The 21,646-nt window shown below is 40.8% G+C and overlaps 7 protein-coding genes across 9 annotated transcripts; 3 read left to right on the top strand and 4 right to left on the bottom strand.

Moving 5' to 3' along the window:
• The first annotated feature begins 649 nt into the window (after window positions 1–649).
• LOC140798903 (zinc finger protein VAR3, chloroplastic) lies at window positions 650–4,673 on the top strand. The gene is made up of 5 exons (XM_073152989.1): window positions 650–1,230; window positions 1,324–1,441; window positions 2,008–2,294; window positions 2,537–2,635; window positions 2,715–4,673. The coding sequence occupies exons 1-5, from the start codon at window positions 800–802 to the stop codon at window positions 4,411–4,413; spliced, it is 2,634 nt and encodes an 877-aa protein (XP_073009090.1). The 5' UTR covers window positions 650–799; the 3' UTR covers window positions 4,414–4,673.
• A 424-nt stretch (window positions 4,674–5,097) lies between these two features.
• Window positions 5,098–7,511, top strand: LOC140798696 (large ribosomal subunit protein eL24). Of its 3 annotated transcripts, none has more exons than XM_073152695.1 (6): window positions 5,098–5,238; window positions 5,887–5,931; window positions 6,076–6,151; window positions 6,254–6,355; window positions 6,707–6,855; window positions 7,203–7,511. In XM_073152695.1, exons 2-6 carry the CDS (start codon window positions 5,921–5,923, stop codon window positions 7,351–7,353), a joined length of 489 nt encoding a protein of 162 aa, XP_073008796.1. In that variant the 5' UTR covers window positions 5,098–5,238; window positions 5,887–5,920; the 3' UTR covers window positions 7,354–7,511. The 3 variants fall into 3 exon arrangements, with proteins under 3 accessions (XP_073008796.1, XP_073008797.1, XP_073008798.1); XM_073152696.1 differs by having other exon boundaries at window positions 5,142–5,234; XM_073152697.1 differs by having other exon boundaries at window positions 5,173–5,291.
• A 273-nt stretch (window positions 7,512–7,784) lies between these two features.
• Window positions 7,785–10,042, bottom strand: LOC140798694 (pentatricopeptide repeat-containing protein At2g22410, mitochondrial-like). The gene has a single exon (XM_073152694.1). The coding sequence runs from the start codon at window positions 10,013–10,015 to the stop codon at window positions 8,288–8,290; it is 1,728 nt and encodes a 575-aa protein (XP_073008795.1). The 5' UTR covers window positions 10,016–10,042; the 3' UTR covers window positions 7,785–8,287.
• Window positions 10,043–10,436: 394 nt separating this feature from the next.
• On the bottom strand, window positions 10,437–12,086 carry LOC140798652 (pentatricopeptide repeat-containing protein At1g09220, mitochondrial). Its single transcript, XM_073152629.1, has one exon. The coding sequence runs from the start codon at window positions 11,985–11,987 to the stop codon at window positions 10,521–10,523; it is 1,467 nt and encodes a 488-aa protein (XP_073008730.1). The 5' UTR covers window positions 11,988–12,086; the 3' UTR covers window positions 10,437–10,520.
• A 1,881-nt stretch (window positions 12,087–13,967) lies between these two features.
• On the top strand, window positions 13,968–15,350 carry LOC140798654 (NAC domain-containing protein 68-like). The gene is made up of 3 exons (XM_073152632.1): window positions 13,968–14,226; window positions 14,323–14,606; window positions 14,696–15,350. Exons 1-3 carry the CDS (start codon window positions 14,043–14,045, stop codon window positions 15,152–15,154), a joined length of 927 nt encoding a protein of 308 aa, XP_073008733.1. The 5' UTR covers window positions 13,968–14,042; the 3' UTR covers window positions 15,155–15,350.
• Window positions 15,085–18,159, bottom strand: LOC140798651 (pentatricopeptide repeat-containing protein At5g15010, mitochondrial-like). Its single transcript, XM_073152628.1, has 3 exons — window positions 16,365–18,159; window positions 15,852–15,960; window positions 15,085–15,221 (listed from the first exon to the last, which is right to left on the bottom strand). Exons 1-2 carry the CDS (start codon window positions 18,098–18,100, stop codon window positions 15,954–15,956), a joined length of 1,743 nt encoding a protein of 580 aa, XP_073008729.1. The 5' UTR covers window positions 18,101–18,159; the 3' UTR covers window positions 15,085–15,221; window positions 15,852–15,953.
• Window positions 18,160–18,457: 298 nt separating this feature from the next.
• On the bottom strand, window positions 18,458–21,262 carry LOC140798653 (probable apyrase 2). The gene is made up of 9 exons (XM_073152630.1): window positions 21,009–21,262; window positions 20,252–20,380; window positions 20,096–20,152; window positions 19,915–20,007; window positions 19,621–19,823; window positions 19,448–19,539; window positions 19,117–19,331; window positions 18,835–19,024; window positions 18,458–18,714 (listed from the first exon to the last, which is right to left on the bottom strand). The coding sequence occupies exons 1-9, from the start codon at window positions 21,240–21,242 to the stop codon at window positions 18,548–18,550; spliced, it is 1,380 nt and encodes a 459-aa protein (XP_073008731.1). The 5' UTR covers window positions 21,243–21,262; the 3' UTR covers window positions 18,458–18,547.
• Between the last annotated feature and the right edge of the window lie 384 nt (window positions 21,263–21,646).

The raw sequence follows: 21,646 nt of genomic DNA, 5'->3' as shown, positions 1-21,646 counted from the left end.
TAGTCAACCTTTCTTTAATGGAGATTACAAAAGTAAATTAATTTATTCCATAGCTTCAGGTAAATTAACATCAAACTTACGGTTGGTGTTTGTGTAGGTGATGAAAGGAGGAGCAGGAGAATTGATAGCAAGGATGGAGTTGGAGAGTGATGACTACCCTGGCTCTGGTGCTAATAACCGCCATGATCCAAAGAGTCCTCCTGGGAGAGCTTAGGACTTTAGTATATGTTACAATTAGTGCACATAGATTTTATTTTGATCTCTTTGTTAGGATTAATGTTCCTTAATGCATTAAATTTTATTAAGAGGAATGTACTGGATGTTCTTGTGAAAAAGTTTCTGATGTGAAAGAGATAATATATAAATTAGATTATGTTCTCTATGTTAATACTTTTATCTTTCTGTGTGATTAAATATATTTAACATAATAATTTAATAACAATGTGAAAAAGGAAAGGGACTTGTTAGAAATAGTTAAGATGCAAGTACTCCACCGCAAATTTACTTAATGTAAGGTGTTTGATGCAAATTGTTCTGCAAGGAGAAGAAGGGCATTTTAGGGAAAATGAACAGAATGTATCGAGAACCATCTAAAAACTGAGGAGTTTATCTAACCGTTCAAATATCTCTTGATATTTTTCCCTAATTCGGATGGCATCATCTCCATACCTTAACCCCTTCCTCTCTCTCTCCTAAAACCTCAATCTCTCTTCAATCCCCTTCTCCATCATCCCCCTTCTCTAGTCTCCCATTAGGGTTCCGGCGCCGCCCCACCTCTTCCTCTGTTCCTCTCCGCGCCATGGGCGGCGCCTCCAAGCTCCTCATGCTCCTCGCCACCCCCTTCCCCCTCCTCTACCGCCGCTCCTCCGCCCTCCGCCTCGCCTCCCTCTCCCCCGCGGCCGCTGCCGTCGCACGCCGCCGACGTATGCTCTCCACCGCATCCCGCCCCTTGCCGGATCTCTCCGCCCATGTCCACACCCACGCCGCCGCCAAGGAGGCCTTCGTCGACCAGTCCCCTTCCCCGCCCATCCCGAGTCCTTCCGCCGCTCTCCCCTGGCCAGAGTGGTCGAGGCTTCTCGATCATATCGCCGCCGGAAGGTACGTGGATCGGCCGGGCACGGTGGGTCTCCTGCGAGATGAGTTCTTGGATAGGAAGGGTCTGCAAGATGAGTTCTTCAAGGCCGCGGAGGCCTGCCTTTCTTTCTCCAGGGCTCGGCCGGAGTTGCTGAGGTGATGCGGTGTCCCCCCCCCCCCCCACCCCCCCACCTCCTTTTTTTGGGTGCAATTTCTTGTTCTGAAATAATTGTTGGATTCCAATTCTAGGTTGCTGCCGAAAAAGGATCTTGAGGTTATCGTGGAGAATGGGTCGCCATTCTTGTTTACGAATGGAGATGATTCAACAAGGCGGATGAGGTCGTTCTTGAGTGGTGGTGATAACAATGTAAGCTATTAAGCTTTTAATAAATTTGTTAACTATCTGCTGAGCTCCAAAGTTATGATCCTTTTTGCTTTTTGTCCGCCTGTTAATTATCATTTAACTCCCACACAAGTATATGCCAGTAAGGCCTAACGTAGCTTAGTTTCTACCTAATCTACAGAATTATCATTTTAGTTATATCAACTTGGCTATACAGTGAACTTCGCAAATGCACCATTTTGATTACCTTCTTAAGTTGCTGAAAGGCTGTATGTATACGTTATTAGGAGCTCTTTTTCTAGTTAAGTTTCTTGCATGGGGATGGGACGTCTTACTAGTGTGGAAATATCTGATTTACTGGGGCTGTTCTAATTGTGTACTTAAATCTTCTTTGTAGGCTAGCAGGTTTAATAATTATCTTTGCTGGATTTTTTTACTTAATATGGAACCTGCCACAACCTCATAGTGAAATGATGTTAGATTTGGTTCCTACTTTATCTATTGTCTATTTTTTTCTTATATTCAATGTTATTCTGAGTAGAAATATGCTTGCCAACTCAGTCAATAAGTTTTGTTTTTTTAATTGCCAGGTAATGGGATCAGAGAGGGCAGAAACTGTTGATGTCATACGATACTTGTTAAGTTACTTGTGCAGTCATCGTGATACTCTAGATCCTAACTATTCTAAAGCTAAGGAACTTACTGATGCATCTGTCCGAAACCTTTTGGCTGAGTTGGTAAATGCGAGTGCGACTGTTCGAGCATCAAGTTTTACTGAGTCAACTCCAAGAGATTTGCCTTTACAACAACGTGAGCAGATTTTTAGGCCTCCTGGAAAAAATATTGAAATGAAAAGAGGCGACTGGATTTGCCCAAAGTAAGTTTTGGCTTCTCTTTTTTTTTTTTTCTTTGTTCCAAATATTGTGCTATCATGTTTCACATAGTATCTATTTCTTGACTGCCAAGGGAACTATAGCTATATACAAATGACTGGTGCACTTACAAATTACTTACAGTTTGCTCATGCTGGTTTCTTGAACAGTGGCTTTATTTGCACAACTGTTATTGTATTAATCTGTATTAGAAAATTGAACTGTTTAATCATTATTTCACATGCAGATGTAGTTTCATGAACTTTGCAAGGAACATGAAATGCCTTGAATGCAGCGAGGTGCGGCCAAAGAGGATGTTGACTGGTGGAGAGTGGGAATGCCCTCAGTAAGCCTGTCATGCTATAATCTGGAATATTGAAATCTCTTTAGATTATCCTTGACCTAACTTTGATTTTCCTGTTCAGATGTGATTTCTTTAACTATGGGAGGAACATGTCATGTTTAAGGTGTGATTGTAAGCGTCCAGGAGAAATCCCAATGAGCTCTGCTCCTGCAGCTGCTGGTTTAGATTTCAACACAAGTTCTAATTTTGATCAAATCCTTCATGGAAGCAACACTGATAAATCTGAAATTGAGAGAAAGCTAGCTGCAAGTGATGAGAAGGCAGAGAGATGGTTTAACAAGGTATCCCAGCTAAATGATTCTGCAGATTTGAGCAGTCTGGCAGCTGATGAAGATTTTCCAGAGATAATGCCCATGAGGAAAGGGGTGAACAGATTTGTTGTCAGTACAAGAAAAACACCCTTGGAGAGGAGGCTGGCCAATGCTCATAATAGTAAGGCAGGAACTGTTGGACCTCCTGAAGGGAGTGGATCTCAGCCTGGAGGTTTGAGTGGCATGGGATCTGATAGATCTTCTGCATCATCAATCAGTCAGACTTTAGACAGGATACTTGGTCGTTCAACTACTACATCAGAAACAAATAATCAACCTTCTAATGGAGAAACAGATGCTGGGGCAGGGAACAAATTTTATTCTTCAGAATATAGGCAGAACTTAGCAAACCAAAGGAGAGATTCAGGTTATGTTCCATTTGTACCATTACCTGCGGATATGTTTGCTAAATCCGCGAATACAAATGCTGACGTGCAAACTCCAGATAAGGATGATCCAACATTCATGAAAGCTGACCTTTCTATAACACAAAGCTCAGGAAGCCCAACCGAGAGCAGGAACATTCAGGAGTCCCCAGATGCTGCTGAGAGATGGTCTAAGAAAGTTGCAGAGCTTGACAATGTCACAGATCTTTCAAGTAAAATATCCGGTGAAGATTTCCCAGAGATCATGCCCATAAGGAAAGGGGAAAATCGGTTTGTTATTAGCAAAAAGAAGGACCGTTCTCTAACATCACCTCAGTACAAAAGGCGAATTGCTCTGGAGCAAGCAAACAATTCCAATTTTGTCCCCTTTGTCCCCTTTCCCCCAGATTACTTTGCTAAAAAGGACAAACAAGCAGAAGGTTCCCCTACTATGGAATGCACACCAGGAGGTTCTCAACCATCTGAAAAGGTACTGAACCCAGAATCTAATGTTAATACCTCACAGGAGTCTGAAAGGCAGTCTAGCAGTCAGTCTAATAATGAGAGTTGGGGAACAAGCCTACCTCTGAAAACCCTGAATGAGAACAAGTTGGGTTCTGCAGACAGTGGAATGACTGATAATTTAGCTCACAACCACAATATATCTGGGTATAGTTATAACAAAGATAGTTGGAACAGTGGGTATTCTCACAAAAGCACGCACAGTAGCAGCAATGTGTCTGTCAACCCTCAACAAAGTTCGTCAAATTCTGGGGAGAGCTGGAACAAAGGCTTTTCTGGGAAGAGCTTGGAAGGATCTGCTGTAAAGGAACCTGATCCTTTGGATATGTCTGAGGAAGCGAAGGCAGAAAGGTGGTTCCGCAGAGCTGCTCAGATAAAGGACATCTCTGAACTGGCCAACATCCCCGACGAGGACTTCCCAGAGATCATGCCAATGAGGAAGGGAGTAAACAGATTTGTGGTGAGCAAGAGGAAGACGCCACTTGAGCGGAGGTTGACATCGCCTCAGTACAGAAGGAATCTGCCGATTGTGAGTTCTGAGCCGGAGAAAGACGCCAGCTGAAAGAGTGAATAAGTTGATGTAACAAGAACGCAAGAGAGGGCCAGCTGAAAAAAATAGCGATAATTTGATATCAAGTCCAGCTTGTCAATGCCGGTTGGGATTAAATCAGTCAATTCTGTTCCCAAGAATCATGTAATAAGTCGAGTTATCTTATTGTTGTATCATCGAGTGGAAGATCCTTGGACTAGTGTGGCTTTGATGTAGTTTTTAACCTTGGGGATCATTATATCATGCGAAACATACAATATCCATTTTTATCAGATGTATTTCACAAAATTTGATGGTACGAATATAACTTGTATGTGTGATAATATGTTCAGGTTGTGGTAAAACTATCTATCTTCTTTAGCACTTCCCGGCACATGCATATATAATTCATAGGACGTTGTCACGATTTTCTTAAACTTGATATTTTTTTGGGGGGGTTGAAAATTTAGATATAAAAAGATATCGATAGCCTTTCTAATTATCATATATTTTTCTTAGTAAGGGATAAATAATAACATATATTATCTTTAGAAGGCTATATTCGTAATAAGAGATTTTTTTAGCCTATATCTTCTTTTAAATACGGTACTCGCGGATATTCTTTTATGGCCTCAGTACCAGCCCAAACCCGACCCACCAGATGATCGGGTCTTGACTCTTGAGATGAGTAAACCCGATCCGATATCTACCGAGGTCGGGTCTTGGTCAAATCTTAGACCCGGATCCGAGCTGACCCACTTGTAGCTCTATCAAAAACCCTAGAAAGTGCGAGAAACCTTTGCGCCATTCTTCGCAGTCCTCTCCGCCGTTTCGTTTTGACGGCTAGGGTTCGTGTAGGTAACCTCTTTTTTGCCTTCTCGAGTCGTTTTTGCTCGATTACATCTCAAATCGTGAGTTCCCGATGCTAATCTCTTTCGTTTCCCTAGAGAATAGCGCTTAGATTTTCTCTTTATTCGGATAATTTTTCATGTTGACATCCTTCCTTCGCTACTTTGAGGCCAAGTGTAATCTTCTGAACAAGATGAACTAGATGAATTTTGTTCTCATACATCTTCTCAATATATTAAATCCTAGTTTTCCTGCTTGGATATCGGATCGATCTCCGATTGGAGTTGTTGATTTGCCTACTTCGGTTTCTATTGCTTGTTGTTTACAGTATCCTTATAACTTTTGCTGATAAAGATAGGATTTTTGGGGTGAGAGTATCTTGCACAAGTACTGAGGCTCCTTATCAGTTATGATTGATGGGTAGCCATATCTTAATTGTGCGATAGCCATATGGGGACCCGCTTTGCAGCTTTGATTTATCACGTTGATGCTGCCTGTAATGACCCAACAATTTGTGCAAACCTTTTTTTTTTTTAAACTTTGTAATGACCGATAGAGCGTGCTAATTCTTGCTAGTTCGAATACTATTTATATTTGTTATCTGTGAGGTCTCTAATGTTTGGTTCTTTTACTCTGATTTCCTGTTAATGTTTCTAGGAGGACATTGTGAAGACTTCTGAAGGCGAAGAAGATGGTTTTGAAGTACGTCTCATCATTTTGTTCCATTCTGAGTGCTTTTACATACTTATTCATCTTATTTACATTATTCAGAAAGATGTTTGATTTTTGTAAATAATTTTGCTCTGGTCTCTTTGATGTTACTAAGTGAATATTTTGGGACTGCAGAACAGAGCTTTGCCGATTTAGTGGTGCCAAGATATACCCAGGGAAGGGTATTAGATTTGTTCGAGCTGATTCCCAGGTAAACTTATTCAGATAACAAAGGAGAAAGTATTTGGCTTAGTGAAGTTAGAATGGAAGCCCCTTTGCTTTACTTTGACTTACATGCATGTGCTTGCACTAGGTCTTCCTTTTTGCAAACTCGAAATGCAAGCGCTATTTCCACAACCGTCTGAAGCCTGCAAAGCTTACTTGGACAGCAATGTACAGGAAGCAACACAAGAAGGTAAATGTTGATGTATTATTTATATTTGCAATATTATTGCTGAAGGTGTGATGAAGCCATTATGTTGAGTCCATTTCATGTCATAGAACATTGTTTTGTGTACAGAATTGTGCCAGTCCACGTGATAGTGTATTCAGTTTTAGTGTAATGAGCCTCTCCGAAGTAGCTTATCTATACTTCATCTGAAGTATAAAACAAAGAAATGAAAGCTTCAAAATTTTGATCATATTTTTAGTGAAATGCTAATAATATCGACATTTGACCTGCCGGTTCATGAGATAAAATTTCTGACTAATGTCATGTTTTAGTTGTCTTAGTAATATTCACATTGTTTTGTATACGTAACCTCAGGACATTCATGCTGAAACTGTGAGAAAGAGGCGCCGCACCACTAAGAAGCCATACTCAAGGTCCATTGTTGGTGCTACTTTGGAAGTTATCCAGAAGAAGAGAACTGAGAAGGCTGAAGTTCGGGATGCTGCTCGAGAAGCTGCTCTTCGGTACGGTTCTCACCTGAATTTTTCCTTTTGATTACATCTTTCATTCAATTTTCCATTGGTTATACATAAAAACATTTACTTCTGCAGTAATCTTAACTCAGCCACTCTTGGTCAGATTGTTTCCTGTTATTCTGTCTGAAATTTTATTGGAGTTGATTGGGTACTAAGTTAGAAATGTTGTATGATATCTCTACTAGGGCTATTTATCTATTAGCATTAAGATAGTAATGCAGTATCTCTACCAGGGTTATTTATCTTTTAAGTGCTAAAAGGCCTAGAATGTTTTCTCCATGATTTATGGAAATCATTCTTGTTTTCTTGAAGTAACCTGTGTTTACCCTCTGCAGTGAGATTAAGGAGCGCATAAAGAAGACGAAGGATGAGAAGAAGGCCAAGAAAGCTGAGATAATGGCAAAAACCCAGAAGACACAGACTAAGGGTAGCATGCAGAAAGCTGCCAAAGGCCCAAAGCTTGGTGGTGGTGGCGGGAAGCGTTAGGCTCCCTTCCCTTGCCAATGAACTTTAGTCACATTGCTTCTTGAGTAAATGGTCTTATTGTTAATTGTTTTTCCAACCGGAGATTGAATCACTATGCACTCTTTGAAGGATTTGCCTGTCTTTTTATGTTCTACTAATAGCATATTTGGTTCGTACCAGTTGCTTTCTTCAGCTCCATTTATAAGTTTTTGGTTGCTATTCTGTGAACATCTGCTCGGATACATTAGCACAAATGCTTATAGTTTAGAATCATTTCTTACAACATACAGCCTCAAGGATGAGATCTGTGCAATTATTGAACACAAATGGTTCAAAAGTTGGTTTTTAGGATAGCTTTGAAGTTTCTCCTCACCATCCACATTCCATAACACATTCATACTTAAATTTGGCTCATTCCCTAATGCCCAATAAAAAAAATGTAAAGAAAAATATCAAATTAAGAGTAGACTAAAATTGTATTACCTGCAATACACAGGTTTCAGTGTTCGATAATTAGAGTTCAAAATACAAAAAGAAAATTCTGGACGAATCCAAGAGCATAAACTTTCTACAGGATTCAGAGCTGCTTCTCCAAAGAGCACTCAGTTCAAGAAAAAGGAGCAATCAAGCCGAAGTTGTAGATTATTTGATCTGCGCCATTGATATAAACTGTTATTACCTCAAATTCAGATCATTCCATCCTAGTTCTTCTCTGTGTACTCTGTGCCAGTCATCCAAAGGGCCAGTAAGTTCAGTTGGCAACCTTTGCTATTTCTTCTATAAATCTCTGAACCAGCAGCAACTCTAGATATATTTGTTTCTTGTCCTTGGATAGCACAATTCACATGCTTCAATTGCATCTTATGAGGCATATCTGGACCTCTCGGAGATATCAAGATGTCAGTATTCCGGATTCATCACACAAATGCAGCTTGATTTGTTATCTGTGGCAATTTTAGTTAGCCATGGATTCGTCGACGAAGTTACTAACCTCGATCAAGCTACAACCAGGTGACTTCCTCACATCGTTTTCTCCCATCGACACTCTGACTTTTATCGCATCACTCCATCTATCAGCACCTGCATATGTATTGAATAGCAGTACATAATTCCCGCTGTTACTCGGATCCAATTCATTGAGCTTTTTGTTGGCTATCTCTGAAAGTCCTACATTGCCATGGACCTTGCAAGCTCCTAGAACTGTTCTCCAAATAATAGGATCAGGAGTTATGGGCATCTCTGTAATGAATTTGTAAGCCTTATCCAGTTCACCAGAACGGCATAAGAGATCGACCACACATCCGTAATGCTTCATCTTCGGTTCCACGTTATATACTTCTCTCATGCTGTTGAAATAATTAAGGCCTTCATCAAGTAACCCTCTGTGAGCACAAGCAATTAGAACACCAAGGAATGTAACATCACTGGGCCGAAAATTTCCCCTCAACATATCAGAGAATACTTCTAGTGCTTTTTCGACGAATCCATTATTTGCTAGACCTAAAATGATCGAATTCCACGACAATATATCCCTCTCCTTCATCTCTCCAAAAACTCTGAATGCCTCCGTGATGCATCCACATTTTGCATACATATCAATCAGAGAATTTCCCACATAGACATCTGCTTTGATATTGTTCCTCCTGATGTAGTTATGAATCCACTTACCCAGATCAAGTGCGCCTAAATGGGCACAAGCAGAGAGCACACTGACTACCACAATCTCATCTGGTTTTACCTTTGCCTTCTGCATCTGCCGGAAGAGCGTCAATGCTTCAGAAAAACAATTCCCTTGAGAATACCCCGATATTATAGAACTCCATGAGATCAAATCCCTCTCAGGCATTTCATCAAAAATCCTCCTCGCTGAAACCAAATTCCCTGCTTTAGCATATGTAGTGATCATAGCATTCAGTGTCACAATGTTCCTTCCCATCATCTGATTAAATACCATTTCAGCTGATTTCACGAAGCCGCGTCTACCATAGTAATCTATCAGAGTGTTGCCCAAGTAAATATCCACTTCCACACCATTCTCTTCTATATACCTCACCATGGCATCTGCTAAGTCCCACTCTCTCAAATGAGTGCAAGCTGAAACGATCTTCACCATGGTGACCTTATCAGCCTTAATTCCTTCTTCCTGCATCGCTTCAAAAAGACTCAATGCCTCCCTTAAAAGACTACACTGGCTGTACCCACAGATCAGTGAGTTCCAGGACACTACATCCCTAAGAGGCATTTCGTCAAACAGAAGCCTAGCACAACCTAAATCGCCACATACAGCATAAAGATGAATCAATGCATTAGAAACAAAGACATCCGAGAGGAACCCAAGTTTCAGAATGTCAGAATGTATCCTTTTTCCATCTCCGATGGCACTAATTCTCGCACATGCCTTTAGTACGAAAGGGAAGGTCATGTTGTCTTGCTTACTACCATGTTCTCGCATTGCGTAGTGAAAAGCGACGGCTTCCATGGGGGAGTCACTCTGGGCGAGACCTCTTATCATTGCGTTCCAAAGAAAAGTAGTTGGCCCTGGTATTTGACCGAACACCAAACGGGCATCGATCAAATTTGGCGGGGAGAGCGCGTAAAAGCTGAGAACTTTGGACATCAGATATGGGTTCCGATGCAAGCCCATTACGGTGAGACGAGCGTGGAACTTTCTGATTCCTTCCATGAGAGAAGCAAGCACCAGTGTTCATGTATGCCATTTTCTTTTTATAGACAACCAAAGTTATTATAGAAGAAATATTATATATATAAGTAAAAATTTGAAACTTTCCAAGGATTTATATGTAAATTTCATTAGATTCCACAACCTACAATTATAGTTTCATGAATATGTTTTCCACTTTAACTTTGAAAAAAATGGGCTAATCTTTTTCTAGAGTTTAACGCAACTTCTCTCTTCCTTTTCTCTCGGGACTTTTCTTGTATGGATATCCATCTTTGGAATTGGAGATCATAGTGCAGTTATCTCTATCTGTCGTATTATGAGCACTCGCGTCAAAAGAGCTGTCGCTTTATTCCACTTCTTTTGTTTGAGTTTAAATAAAATTTATATGTCTATGTGCTTTTACTAAGGGAAAAAGAAAACATCCGGTTACAAAAATAGATATCAAAAGTAAAATGGCCACAATCAAGCTTAATTTTCCAAAAAATACTCTCATATATTCTTTCACCTATTGTTTCCCATTAATCAAAGTAATTCCAGGCACCTTAACAACATCCATCTCATCAATCTTTCTCCTCACTTTCTCAGCATCATTGAACCTTTTAACATCACTGAGCATATTGGACATGACCACGTAATCCCCTCCATATCCTCTTTCCAATTCCATTATCTTCTTCATCACCCTCTCTCCCATCTCCACTTCACCATGCTTGTTGCAACAACCTAAGAGTGTCCTCCATACAATGGCGTTAACCTTCATGGGCATTTCTTCAGTCATCTCCTCTGCCTCCCTTAGCCTTCCTGCCCTCCCTAACATGTCAATGATGCAACCGTAGTGCTTCATCTCCGGCTCCACGCCATACTCGTACACCATGCTCATGAAGAATCTCAACCCTTCGTCGACCAGACCTCCATGGCTGCAAGCATTCAAGACACTCAAGAAGGTGACCCTGTTGGGCCTTATATTTGCTCTCGTCATTTCGTCGAACAGTTCAACCGCCTCTTTCGCCATCCCGTGCATCGCAAATGCAGAAGTTATTGAAGTCCATGACACTAAATTTCTTCTACTTGACATCCCCTCGAAGAGCTTGGAAGAGTTTGCAATAGAGCCACACTTCGCATACATGTCGATGAGCGAGTTCTCAACGCGGACGTCCAACAAGCAGAGGCCCTTCTTCGCACAGTAAGCATGTAATGACTCCCCGATGAGAAGCTTCCCTAGATTCGAGATGGCAGGAACAATTGCTAACACTGTGATCTCAGTCGGGTCGACGCCGTCCGCCATCATCCGGCGGAAAAGAGCCATCGCTTCGTCCGGTCTACGCGCACGCGTATAACCATCGATCAACCCCGTCCAAGAGATCACATTGCGACGGGGCATTTCTTCGAACAACAATCTCGCAAAACCAATCTCACCCCAACTCGCGAAGCCAGTGATCATCGCGTTCCAACTAACCGAATTCCTCTCAGGCATTTCCTCGAACGCCTTCTTTGCTTCCAATAACGCCCCACAAACTACATACATGCTAACAACAGCAGTATGTACATAGACGCCAAACTCAAAGCCCTTCTTGATCACAACGCCATGGAACTGGATACCAGCCTTGGGTTGCATCAAGTTGGCACAAGCCTTGAGGAGAAAGGACAACGCAAAGGTGTCACAAAATTCTCGCACTTGGCAATAGAGATGGATGGCTTCTTTGGGGAAGGGACCAAGGGAGTAGCATCTAATGAGGGTGTTCCATAGCCTAATGCTAGTTTCATCGATGCGGCAGTGGTGGAGAGAAGAGATAATGAGCTTGGAGTGGATTTGGAGCAATGCGTCTCTCTTGGACTGGTGTTCGAGAGCAAGAGGGAGAAGGTGGTGACTGGAGAGATGGATGTGGAAAGAATTCTGGAGAAGCGAAGGGGTTGTAATGGAAAAATGGAGGGGTTTTTTAGATAATAAACAGAAAGGTTTTGTGAACCATGGCATTTTGCCTGACTAGGACCCAAATCCAACATCAAATCTTTCAATTTAGACCAAAACCCCTTTACATGCACAAATCCATTGCATTGCACGAGAAAAATACCAAGCACCACCTAACGAGTTAGTGGCACGACAGGACGACTTGGAGTTGGGTGACGCGTCACCATGTCGGACCACGTGGCACCACCAAGTCAATTGTGCAAGCTAGTAGATTGAGACGGACGGCATTGTCCCAAGATTTAGATCGAAGTGCACGTGATGGAAAGGAGGAAAAGGACAAAAAAGAATGTGCGAGAATTACCCGCACCGGCCGCCATAGATTAGAGCAATGATTCGATACTAACAAATTAGTTTATAAAATTAATTTACATCTGTTGATAAATTAAAAGATATATAAAATATTTTAAATATGTGATTAAATTAACTGATATAAAAATTAAAATTTAAGTATTTTATTATTGCTTATCCTTTCCTAATGATAGGAGTGCTGACTTCTATCAATTTATTATTATTACAGTACTTTCAGTTTTTATTAAATCATTTGCCCATAGATCAACCCCCTTCTCAAGTTGCCGTCTCTCGAATTTATGTGACACCAAGACTAGTAAATTAAGCTCAAAACTCAAATCACCTGTAGGACTATTTATAGTCTTTTATACCTTACCATAATGAACACGACCAACCGGACTAAGCCACTTGGTCGCCGGACGGTCGGCCCGTGAGTGGGTTCATGGACCCAAGAACAGTGCATGCACGCAAGTACTGTACATCACCGGGCGGGAAATTCCAAATCTACCCCCATCCTTCTGTTGCTGACGTCATCCCTTGCATCGATCAAATCCAGGTTCAATGGATCATATGTTCCTAGTACCACGATTAGAACGCTCGATAATTCTCTAGTAGTGACTCATCCCCTCTATTTAATCGCTACCTAACCTCACCATCTACTGAGCGTCCGCAGAGAAGTACCTGTGCGAGCCACGAATCCACCGCATATATAAAAAAAAGAGATTTTTACAAATTACACCCTATATTTTGCCTATTTTGTGATTCGCACCCGTCTTTAGAAATTTTATAACGTGACTCGTCATTTTTTCTATAATGTTCATTTAACACCCCAACGTTACTTTAGCTAACTGACATTAACCATGTTATATAATTTATGTGACTCTAGTTTAAAGATTACTAAAATACCCTTAAAAAGTTCTGACCTAACCTAAATTCCTACAAAATCCTTCTTCCTCAAACTAAACTCTAATTCCACAAAATCTAAATCCTCTTATCTATAACTAAACCCTACCTCACAAAATTATAATATCAAAATCCACAACCCATAAGAACTCCCCCAAATCCCTACCACGTACAAGCCTTAGAAGCTTCTCCTAACTTTACCTATTTTTTTCATCTCTCTAGCTCAAACATTTTTTTTCCATCTTTCCCCAAATTTTCTTCATCTCCCATCCCATCTTTGAGGTCGCAAGCAACAAAATCGGTTTGGCGTTTGGGGAGCTCTAAGATCTCCATAGTTTGGAGTTTGGAAGCTTTAAGATTAGCTTAGCATTTAGGTGATGTTCTCCATGGTTTAAAAAAAAGCAATAAATATGGATCTTCATATTATGAATAAAATTAGAGGTAAGTACAAGGGTAATTTAGAAATTTTATAAATTACACAGTGAATTATAACAGAATATTCTCTTTCTAGTATCATTCAGTTTGATTATGGTTAGGTTAAGTTAACTCAGGGTGTCAAAATATAGAGTGTGATTTATAAAAATCCAAAAAAAAAAAAAAAAAAAAAAAAAAAGTTAAAAAGCCGGATAGAAGCAGTGCACGCATAGAACGATGCTCAGCGGGCGTCCGGATGCTAAAAGTCCAAGTCGGCCGACTCCATATTTGACTCATTTCCCACGAGGAAACTACGCGGCGCGGCACATTGGGGCCCACGACGGCCTAAAGGACGAACCTTTGAAATATTTATAGTAGGAAATTAAGACAAGAGACAAGGATAGAGAAAGGAGAAGGTCTGAGTTCTACAGCTACTTACTACCCAAAGAAGTTGGAATGGGAAGCATGGCGAGAAGAGACGCCGAGGCCGAGCTCAACCTGCCGCCCGGGTTCCGGTTCCACCCCACCGACGAGGAACTCGTCGTCCATTACCTTTGCCGAAAGGCGGCATTCCAGTGCCTCCCGGTGCCGATCATTGCGGAGATTGATCTCTACAAGTACGACCCCTGGGAGCTTCCAGGTACTTAACATGTCACCGCTAGCACACGATCTAATACTTGTGTATTGTTGTATGTTTCTGAATATTGATTGATTTGTCTTTTGTTTCCATAAACAGAGAAGGCATTGTTCGGGCAGAGAGAGTGGTACTTCTTTACGCCCCGCGACCGGAAGTACCCCAACGGCTCGAGGCCTAACAGGGCCGCCGGGAAGGGATACTGGAAGGCGACCGGTGCCGACAAACCTGTGTCGCCCAAGGGGAGCGCCAAACCGGTCGGGATAAAGAAGGCATTGGTGTTTTACTCCGGCAAGTCGCCGAGAGGTGTCAAGACTGACTGGATCATGCATGAGTACAGGCTTGCTGGTACCAATCGTTCTGCAAACAAGAAAGGAACACTAAGAGTACGTTAGATTCATCATAATTCTCTCTATCTCTATCTTTCTCACTATCTGTCTCCGGAGCTAATGAATATAATGTATCTTCACTGCAGTTAGATGACTGGGTCCTCTGCCGGCTATACAACAAGAAGAATGCCTGGGAGAAGAAGATGCACCAGAAAGAAGAGGAAGCATCATTTGGAGAAACTATGGATTTATTCGAAGACACAGGCTGCGACAGCTTCAGAACGTCGCCGGAGTCCGACATAGACGATCCGCTCCCCAACTCCAATGACGTTGGTTGCTTTGGAGATTACCCATCTCAACAAGCACCTGAAGGAATGCAAGTACTCAGAGCCAACCGAACAACTAGATATGAAATGGTAGAGCAGACGAAGAAGGACGACGCTGAGTGGTTCTGCGATCTGAATTTGGACGACTTGCAAGCCTCCGATGTGAGCTTCGGATCAGCGCCGTCAATCAACGTGCCGAACCAGGACTACTACTTCTCAGACCTTGATTCTCTGGAGCTGAAGCTGAACCAGACCAACATGCCACCCTACTGTATGTAGAGTAGGGAAGAAACAAGGCACCCAGGCACCAGAGTAAATCCTCAGCTGGAGAAGGTCCAGTTGAAGCCTGTAGAATTCTTTAGTTTGATTAGAATACTTCAGGTAAAATAGGAGAAAGACTGGTGTACATATCATATGATGTTATGATTTAGATGGTAGTTAGTAATGGAAACTTCAGGCATCATTCAGTAGTGAACTTCTTTGATTCAGTTAAAGAGAACAGATACCGAAGAATATCATTGAACAAGGAGATATCCGTGTATAACTTTTAAGTCCTAAGAAAAGCAGTACTAAAGATCCAAATTAGAAACAAGGGGTCTCTCCAAGATATACTGTGTTAAAACTTGGTATAATAATCTTAATCCTGGAACCATCCAAAGCAGGGAGTATAATAATCTTAACAATGTTTATTAATGCAAGTGTGCAGCAAATATAATGAGTAGCCTTTACATATTATGAAATGCTAGAAAGTAATGTGTCGAATTAAAGACAGACAGAGACAGATAAGTATGCACATGTGCAAACAAAAATAAACTGCTTGTAGCCTTGTCCTTGTTGAATCATAATTAGATATTACCAACTTTAATGAAAGATGAGAGCACTTCTTTTAAATGTGAGGAAATTCTACCACTACATTTTGACTTTTGGGCTTAATAAGACCATAATCTTTTTTGCAATGAGAAACTAATGCTAACACCTGATTTCCATGAGAGAATCTTCATATACTTCAAGAACTGATGGATGAAGCAAGTCTCCTGACCTTCACAGTATAGTTGGTCTTGGACCTGCCACTTCATTCTCAACATCTGAAACAGTTCATGAAATGAGTAAAGCATCACACTGTACTAACAGAAATATCTCTTTTAGTATCCGTATATATTTGCACAAGCTAAGGCTGCAGAAAAGCAAAGTATTTTCAACTAGGATAAAGATACGACCTTCTATTTGTAGTTCCATCAAAATGCCATTACTTAAACAAAGAACTCTGGCTAAGCTATAAACTGACAGTGTTGATGACTTGTAAGGACCAAGCATAGGAATTTCAATGATATTTAACAGTAAGGATCCCAAGTTAACAGATTCTTTTTGAAGAAGTAGAGAAGTGCTTCTTTCTTGGTACCGAGCAAAAAGTATACACTCATAAGGAAAGCTGTAGAACCCAACAAGAACAGATAACTTTCAGCTAGCAAGACTACAGAACCCGCTCTACCTTGCTATTCTCCTTATATCAAGGTGCTTTCGGAAATCACTACTAGAGGCAACCTTGAGTTTATTGCCTGACGAGTCTGGAGCAACTTGGCTACCTTTCAACTTCACCACCCGAGCAGCTTCTTTACCAGAAAGCCATGCTTGGATCATCTCCTCAGTCTTAGGCTCAGGCAAAAAACCTTTTGCCTTCATCTCTTCATAGTATTTGTGAGCCTCTTCCAGCTTCCCATTTAAAAACAGACCATGTATCAAGACAATATATGCACTTCGATCAGGACTCAATCCACTCTCAGGCATCTTGTTCCACAACCTGCAGACACTTTCATCCTGCCTCCAGCGACAAAATTTCTTAATTAGCATAATGTATGTTTCTATCTCTGGGACACATCCTGTTGCTTTCATTCGATCCAACAGCTCAAACGCCTCTTCTGCACTCCTCGAAGCATTGAGGAATGCATGGTAAGTCCTTATAGAAGGGGAGAGACTCCTCTGTAACATTTCTTCAAACATTCCCCTTGCATCATCAATTCGGCGTGCCTTACAGAGTGGCCTAATCAAGGAATTGAATGTAACTGCATCCGGATCAATGCCATTCTCCTCCATCGTCTTGACAAGAGCTTTAGCTTCATCTACACACTTACCCTTCGCAAGAGCATACACCACCGCATTATAAACCTTCCTATCAGGTGCAATGCCAACTTCCTTCATCTGATTGAAGATCTTAAGAACATCATTGAGATTGCCAGCTTTAGAGTAGCAAGAGATCATACTCCCATAAGACATAACATCTTTTATTATACCTCTATTCCCCATACTCCTCCAAAACCTCTTGGCCTCGCGAAGATTAACTACTACATTGCTCCACCCATTAAGCACAATATTGAAGCTCTTCGTCCCAAAAGGGAAAGTAGTCTCATTACACATTAGCAAATGCTCAGCATCCTCGACATTCTTATACCGACAAAGAGCGCTCAAAAGGCCATGGAATTCCTCGATCCCTGGGTTGAATCCAAACCTTTTGTGAGTATAGAAGGCATTAATTGCCCTTGCAACATCATGAACAGCACAATACCTCCTAATAAGGATCAAGATAGTATGGGGTGTGACGAGGGATGGACCAGGTCTAGTAGGAGTTCTGCCACGCATTTCCTCAATCAGGTTCCAGGCGGTATCAAACCGCCTCATCTTTCCAAGGATTGCAATCATGGAATGATACTCCCTAACCGAGTGCGCGTATCCTGGCTGCTTACCTGCCCAGAGGAAGAAGGTAAAGGCAGCTCCCCAATCGTTCCGGAACCGAGATAAGACCTCGGCCACCAATTCCGGCGACGCCGGCACATCACATTGTTCAAGTCGGCGCTTCGCCTCGGCGGCATCAACTGAGAAATCCCGGAGGCAGGACGCAACAATCTCAACCTCTTGGAGCAATTTCTGACCCAATTCCTTCGTGGGCCCAGGGTAATCCTCATCACTGTCATCGTTGCAAAGATTGGAGTCTTGGGTCTTCGTTTGCGCCACAGGGGCACTTGCAGAAGTAGAAAAGGAAGGTCTTCTGGGGAAGTAAGAGGAGAAAAGACTGGTGGAATCGGACTTGGAGATACCCAAAAAGCGAGGGTTTTCGAGAATGGCGATCGATTCGGCGAATTGGGTAGCGCAGGATAGAGAAGAAGGATTGGATTGGGGATAGAGAGAGGAGATCGGAGAACGAGAGATATATCTAAAGCTTCTACGCCACATTGGTGTAGAACTCGTAGGTAGTAATTGGCACTGGTAGTACGTGAGCGTTATAAGAACTAAGAAGTGAAGTGAATTGAAGGGGAAAGCATGCGACCTAAAATTATTTATTGATATAGGTGTAGTCGAGACTATCTTGCACAATACTTAGTTTGGTGAACCCGACTTAATCAAAGAAAGAATAAACTCTTTCCACGTAGCCCGACCCGACTTGAGCTTAATTACAACTCTAATAATTTAACCTCACTTGACCCGATATATTAATATAACATATATTAAACTATATGTTCTAATTATAATTATAATGTTATATGCCCGACCACCGAACCAGACCCAAACTATGAGACCTGAAGGCATTAATGAATCAACTCACGAGGCTTTATTATCGATCACCAAATACATAAGAAGTCGATAAGATTTTTAATAGCCTTGATGCAAGAAATTATTTGATCAAAACTTGTGAGACCAAATCCGATAAAGTTCTCTAACAGCAGGAGTAATAGTAGGTTGAGACGACACTGCTTCGATTGCACTGCCCAGTGGCCATGCAGCTCCAACGTAGGCTTCGCCGTACTTCACTCTGGTCACCAGAGTTATCTTCTTATATGGCTTCAAACCTATTAATTTAAGAGGTTATCATTAAAGGCTAATTAATAGTTAATAAGACGTTAGGAGATATATATATATATATATATATATATATATATATAGCATCAGAAATGAGTAGTTTGGCTTACCAAACCCATCTACGAGTAATGTGTACTCATAAACTAAGTCCATGCAGAGGTATGGCAAGTCCACGTTGCCGACTTTAGGGTAGGCGGCGCCGGCTTCCTCCAGGCTCATTTTGCAAACAGTCCGGGCTGCTTTTGCAAAGTCCGACGGAGTGACGTTCCCGCTCGGCTCTTCTCGGTTGATAATGCCAACCTGCCTCGTGGAAGGAGAAAATTGTTAAAAGTAATAGGAATTTACTTTTTATATAACACCTTGTGAGTTAGATGAGGAGAAGTTTAATTTACCTCAGAGGCCTTGTCATAGAAGAAAGAAGCCACATAGAGTTTCTTCTGCCCAGCTCCACCTCCACCACTCCAAACGCCATTAAAACTGCAGTCCTTGCTTTCACAATCTGCATCGATCTTGAGGGCTTTGACTACATTCTTCCTGCACTTGAGGTAGCTAGATCCAGAAGGTGCAGCTGAGGAGTGGTACACATTCCCATTGTACTTGTATTCCCCTTCCATTGAGAGAAGAATTTTTTTTAAAAAAAAACACCAATTAAGTTCCAAACCATTAGCATTAGCATAAGAGAACATCTCATTAATTCTCAGTACTTCGCAAAACCATATATACCATTGTAGCCAGCCAAGGTGCAGTAGCTAAAAGAGGGATTCCCTGACTTTAAAACTTCAGCTCGGCCAGCCAATAGACCATAGTTCAGGTAACTGCAAGAGGATGAACAAGATAAGAATCTATAGGTGCATGTAGTTTATGGAATATATAGTTCATGTCAAGAAGAATCAAACCTATAAGCATAAAGGTTATAATTGTTTCCCATAAGATGCTGTTTGGTGAGATAAGAACCTCCATTGGAGGTATTGGGAGCATTTGCTGCAGCCACTTCAGAGATAGCATAAGCCATTTGAACAGACCCACCTCCTAAATCAATCGTTCCTACGGTTTCTGGGTATTCTTTTCCCAGATATCCTAACAAGTAGTTCATAGCAATCTGCAAACATGAAAAGGTTACTCAAGAAATTAACGAGTACCATCTTATTACTAGTTACAAAATAGAGCAATCTGTTAGAATTAATTCATACCCATAAGTAAGAGCCTTCTTGAGATCCCTCAAGAACTGTGACCCACTTTGCATTCGACTGCAGTGAGCTCTTGGTGTGAAAGAGATCCCTTACCTATAGATTACAATGGCCAAAAAAAAAAAATAGACTACTTGTAAATTATTATATTTTGGTGACAATAGTCTAATTACTTCAAAATTACCGCTTGTAGGATTTGCTCAGATTTCTCCAGTCCTAGGAGTCTAAGCCCAGCAGTTGCCTGCATGTTATCCCCATCTTAATTATTAATTATAAAACATTGGAGATGTATATACTTGCAAGATTTGCAAGAGATATACAATAGTATTATTATTCTTACCCCAAGTTTAACAGGAGTTCTTGGTTGCAAATTCTCAGGAACTACGCTTTCAGCTCTCGTGAGGAGAGGAATCAGCGAGTTTGCAGCTTCCTGGGGGTTATCAGCATATGCACTCAAACCGGGCTTTGTCTGCAAATGTTTATGAAATATTTATACATATAAAACAAAAGAAGGAAAAGAATCTTGCAAGTCCATACTTTATTTAACTTTATCCAAGTTTGGCGGAGTCTTTTGTGCACATTTAACCACTTAATATAATTTTTTTTTTAAAAATGTTAGATAGAGAGAGTCGAAGGGAAAAAAAGAAGAAGAAACAACTTTATTTTATTTTATTTTATTTTGATATAACCGAGAGAAAGAAAGAGAAAAATAAGTGTCTGTTATTTTCTCTTAATTTTTTTTTACTTTTTAAATTAGGGTGTTTAATGTTAAAATGCATTTTACATAAAAGGATGAGAAGTTGTGGGGTTAGAAGCTTTATTTTGCATTTATTATCATTTACAACCTATATATATATATATATATATATATATTCTCAATGTTAAAAATGCCCTCCTCTTTTATTTTATTTTTTAAACACCACGCCATTATTTCTAGAGAAGCAAAAATAAAAAATAAAAATAAAAATTCAGAAGTCAGGTAGTATACGATAATAAAGACAAAATTGGAGGGTGTGATTTATAAAATTTTCCTCAAATTTTATACTTCCGTAGCCAATCACAAGCTGATGATTAATGATAAGCTAAGTTGCAAGTACCTGAACGAAGAGCTCAACGTCGTCGCCGATATTGGCAAGGGCGAGGTTCTCGTCGAACCGGTAGACATGAACTCGGCTCCCCGTGCTCCCGGCGTCGAAGATAACGACGTAACTCTCCGTCGTCTCGCCTCGGACTCCCGGCTCGCCCTTCCTGCCGAGGGCGGCTTCACCGGTGGAAGAGCAAGAGAAGAGAAGAAGGAGAACCATGCAACTTAGGAAGAATGGCTTCTCCATTTGGGCAAGGAGGGATGTTAGAGTAGGGAAAGGAGCACTTCACATGCTCTTCTTAAATATAATATTATTTGCCAAATTTATTGTTTAAAATATAAAAATATATATATTTGATTTTAAGTTAAATTCTTTTTTTTTTTTAGGTCTGCAAAATAATTGAGCCAGCTAGAGTTCAGCTCAATAAATTTAATTAAGCTTGGATATAAAATAAGCCGATTTAATATTAATCTACAGAATAAGTTTGAAACTAATATCAAGTTGACTTTGATCATGAGCACGCTCGATTAAGCTCGATAAAGCTAAAAAATAATAGGGCATTCAAAAATATTTCTTATTTACTTGTATACCTCTCTAAATTATATTTATATATATATATATAATTACTCATTTGGTTACTTTTTAAGTTA

Source organism: Typha latifolia, chromosome 12, assembly GCF_019914945.1.
Source record: "Typha latifolia isolate L0001 chromosome 12, TyphaL0001v2, whole genome shotgun sequence".
Taxonomy (NCBI): Eukaryota; Viridiplantae; Streptophyta; class Magnoliopsida; order Poales; family Typhaceae; genus Typha; species Typha latifolia.
This window is presented reverse-complemented; position numbering and strand designations above follow the sequence as displayed.

Coding starts and splice junctions, on each gene's coding strand:
- LOC140798903 (XM_073152989.1), top strand. CDS start 800: ATGGGCGGCGCCTCCAAGCTCCTCATGCTCCTCGCCACCCCCTTCCCC. Junction 1,442..2,007: donor TGAGTGGTGGTGATAACAAT/GTAAGCTATTAA, acceptor TTTAATTGCCAG/GTAATGGGATCAGAGAGGGC. Junction 2,636..2,714: donor GGAGAGTGGGAATGCCCTCA/GTAAGCCTGTCA, acceptor TTTCCTGTTCAG/ATGTGATTTCTTTAACTATG.
- LOC140798696 (XM_073152695.1), top strand. Junction 6,152..6,253: donor TTGTTCGAGCTGATTCCCAG/GTAAACTTATTC, acceptor TGCTTGCACTAG/GTCTTCCTTTTTGCAAACTC. Junction 6,356..6,706: donor ACAGGAAGCAACACAAGAAG/GTAAATGTTGAT, acceptor ACGTAACCTCAG/GACATTCATGCTGAAACTGT.
- LOC140798694 (XM_073152694.1), bottom strand. CDS start 10,015: ATGGAAGGAATCAGAAAGTTCCACGCTCGTCTCACCGTAATGGGCTTG.
- LOC140798652 (XM_073152629.1), bottom strand. CDS start 11,987: ATGCCATGGTTCACAAAACCTTTCTGTTTATTATCTAAAAAACCCCTC.
- LOC140798654 (XM_073152632.1), top strand. CDS start 14,043: ATGGGAAGCATGGCGAGAAGAGACGCCGAGGCCGAGCTCAACCTGCCG. Junction 14,227..14,322: donor CGACCCCTGGGAGCTTCCAG/GTACTTAACATG, acceptor TTCCATAAACAG/AGAAGGCATTGTTCGGGCAG. Junction 14,607..14,695: donor ACAAGAAAGGAACACTAAGA/GTACGTTAGATT, acceptor TCTTCACTGCAG/TTAGATGACTGGGTCCTCTG.
- LOC140798651 (XM_073152628.1), bottom strand. CDS start 18,100: ATGTGGCGTAGAAGCTTTAGATATATCTCTCGTTCTCCGATCTCCTCT.
- LOC140798653 (XM_073152630.1), bottom strand. CDS start 21,242: ATGGAGAAGCCATTCTTCCTAAGTTGCATGGTTCTCCTTCTTCTCTTC. Junction 20,381..21,008: donor ACGTTGAGCTCTTCGTTCAG/GTACTTGCAACT, acceptor AAACATTTGCAG/ACAAAGCCCGGTTTGAGTGC. Junction 19,540..19,620: donor TATAACCTTTATGCTTATAG/GTTTGATTCTTC, acceptor ATCCTCTTGCAG/TTACCTGAACTATGGTCTAT.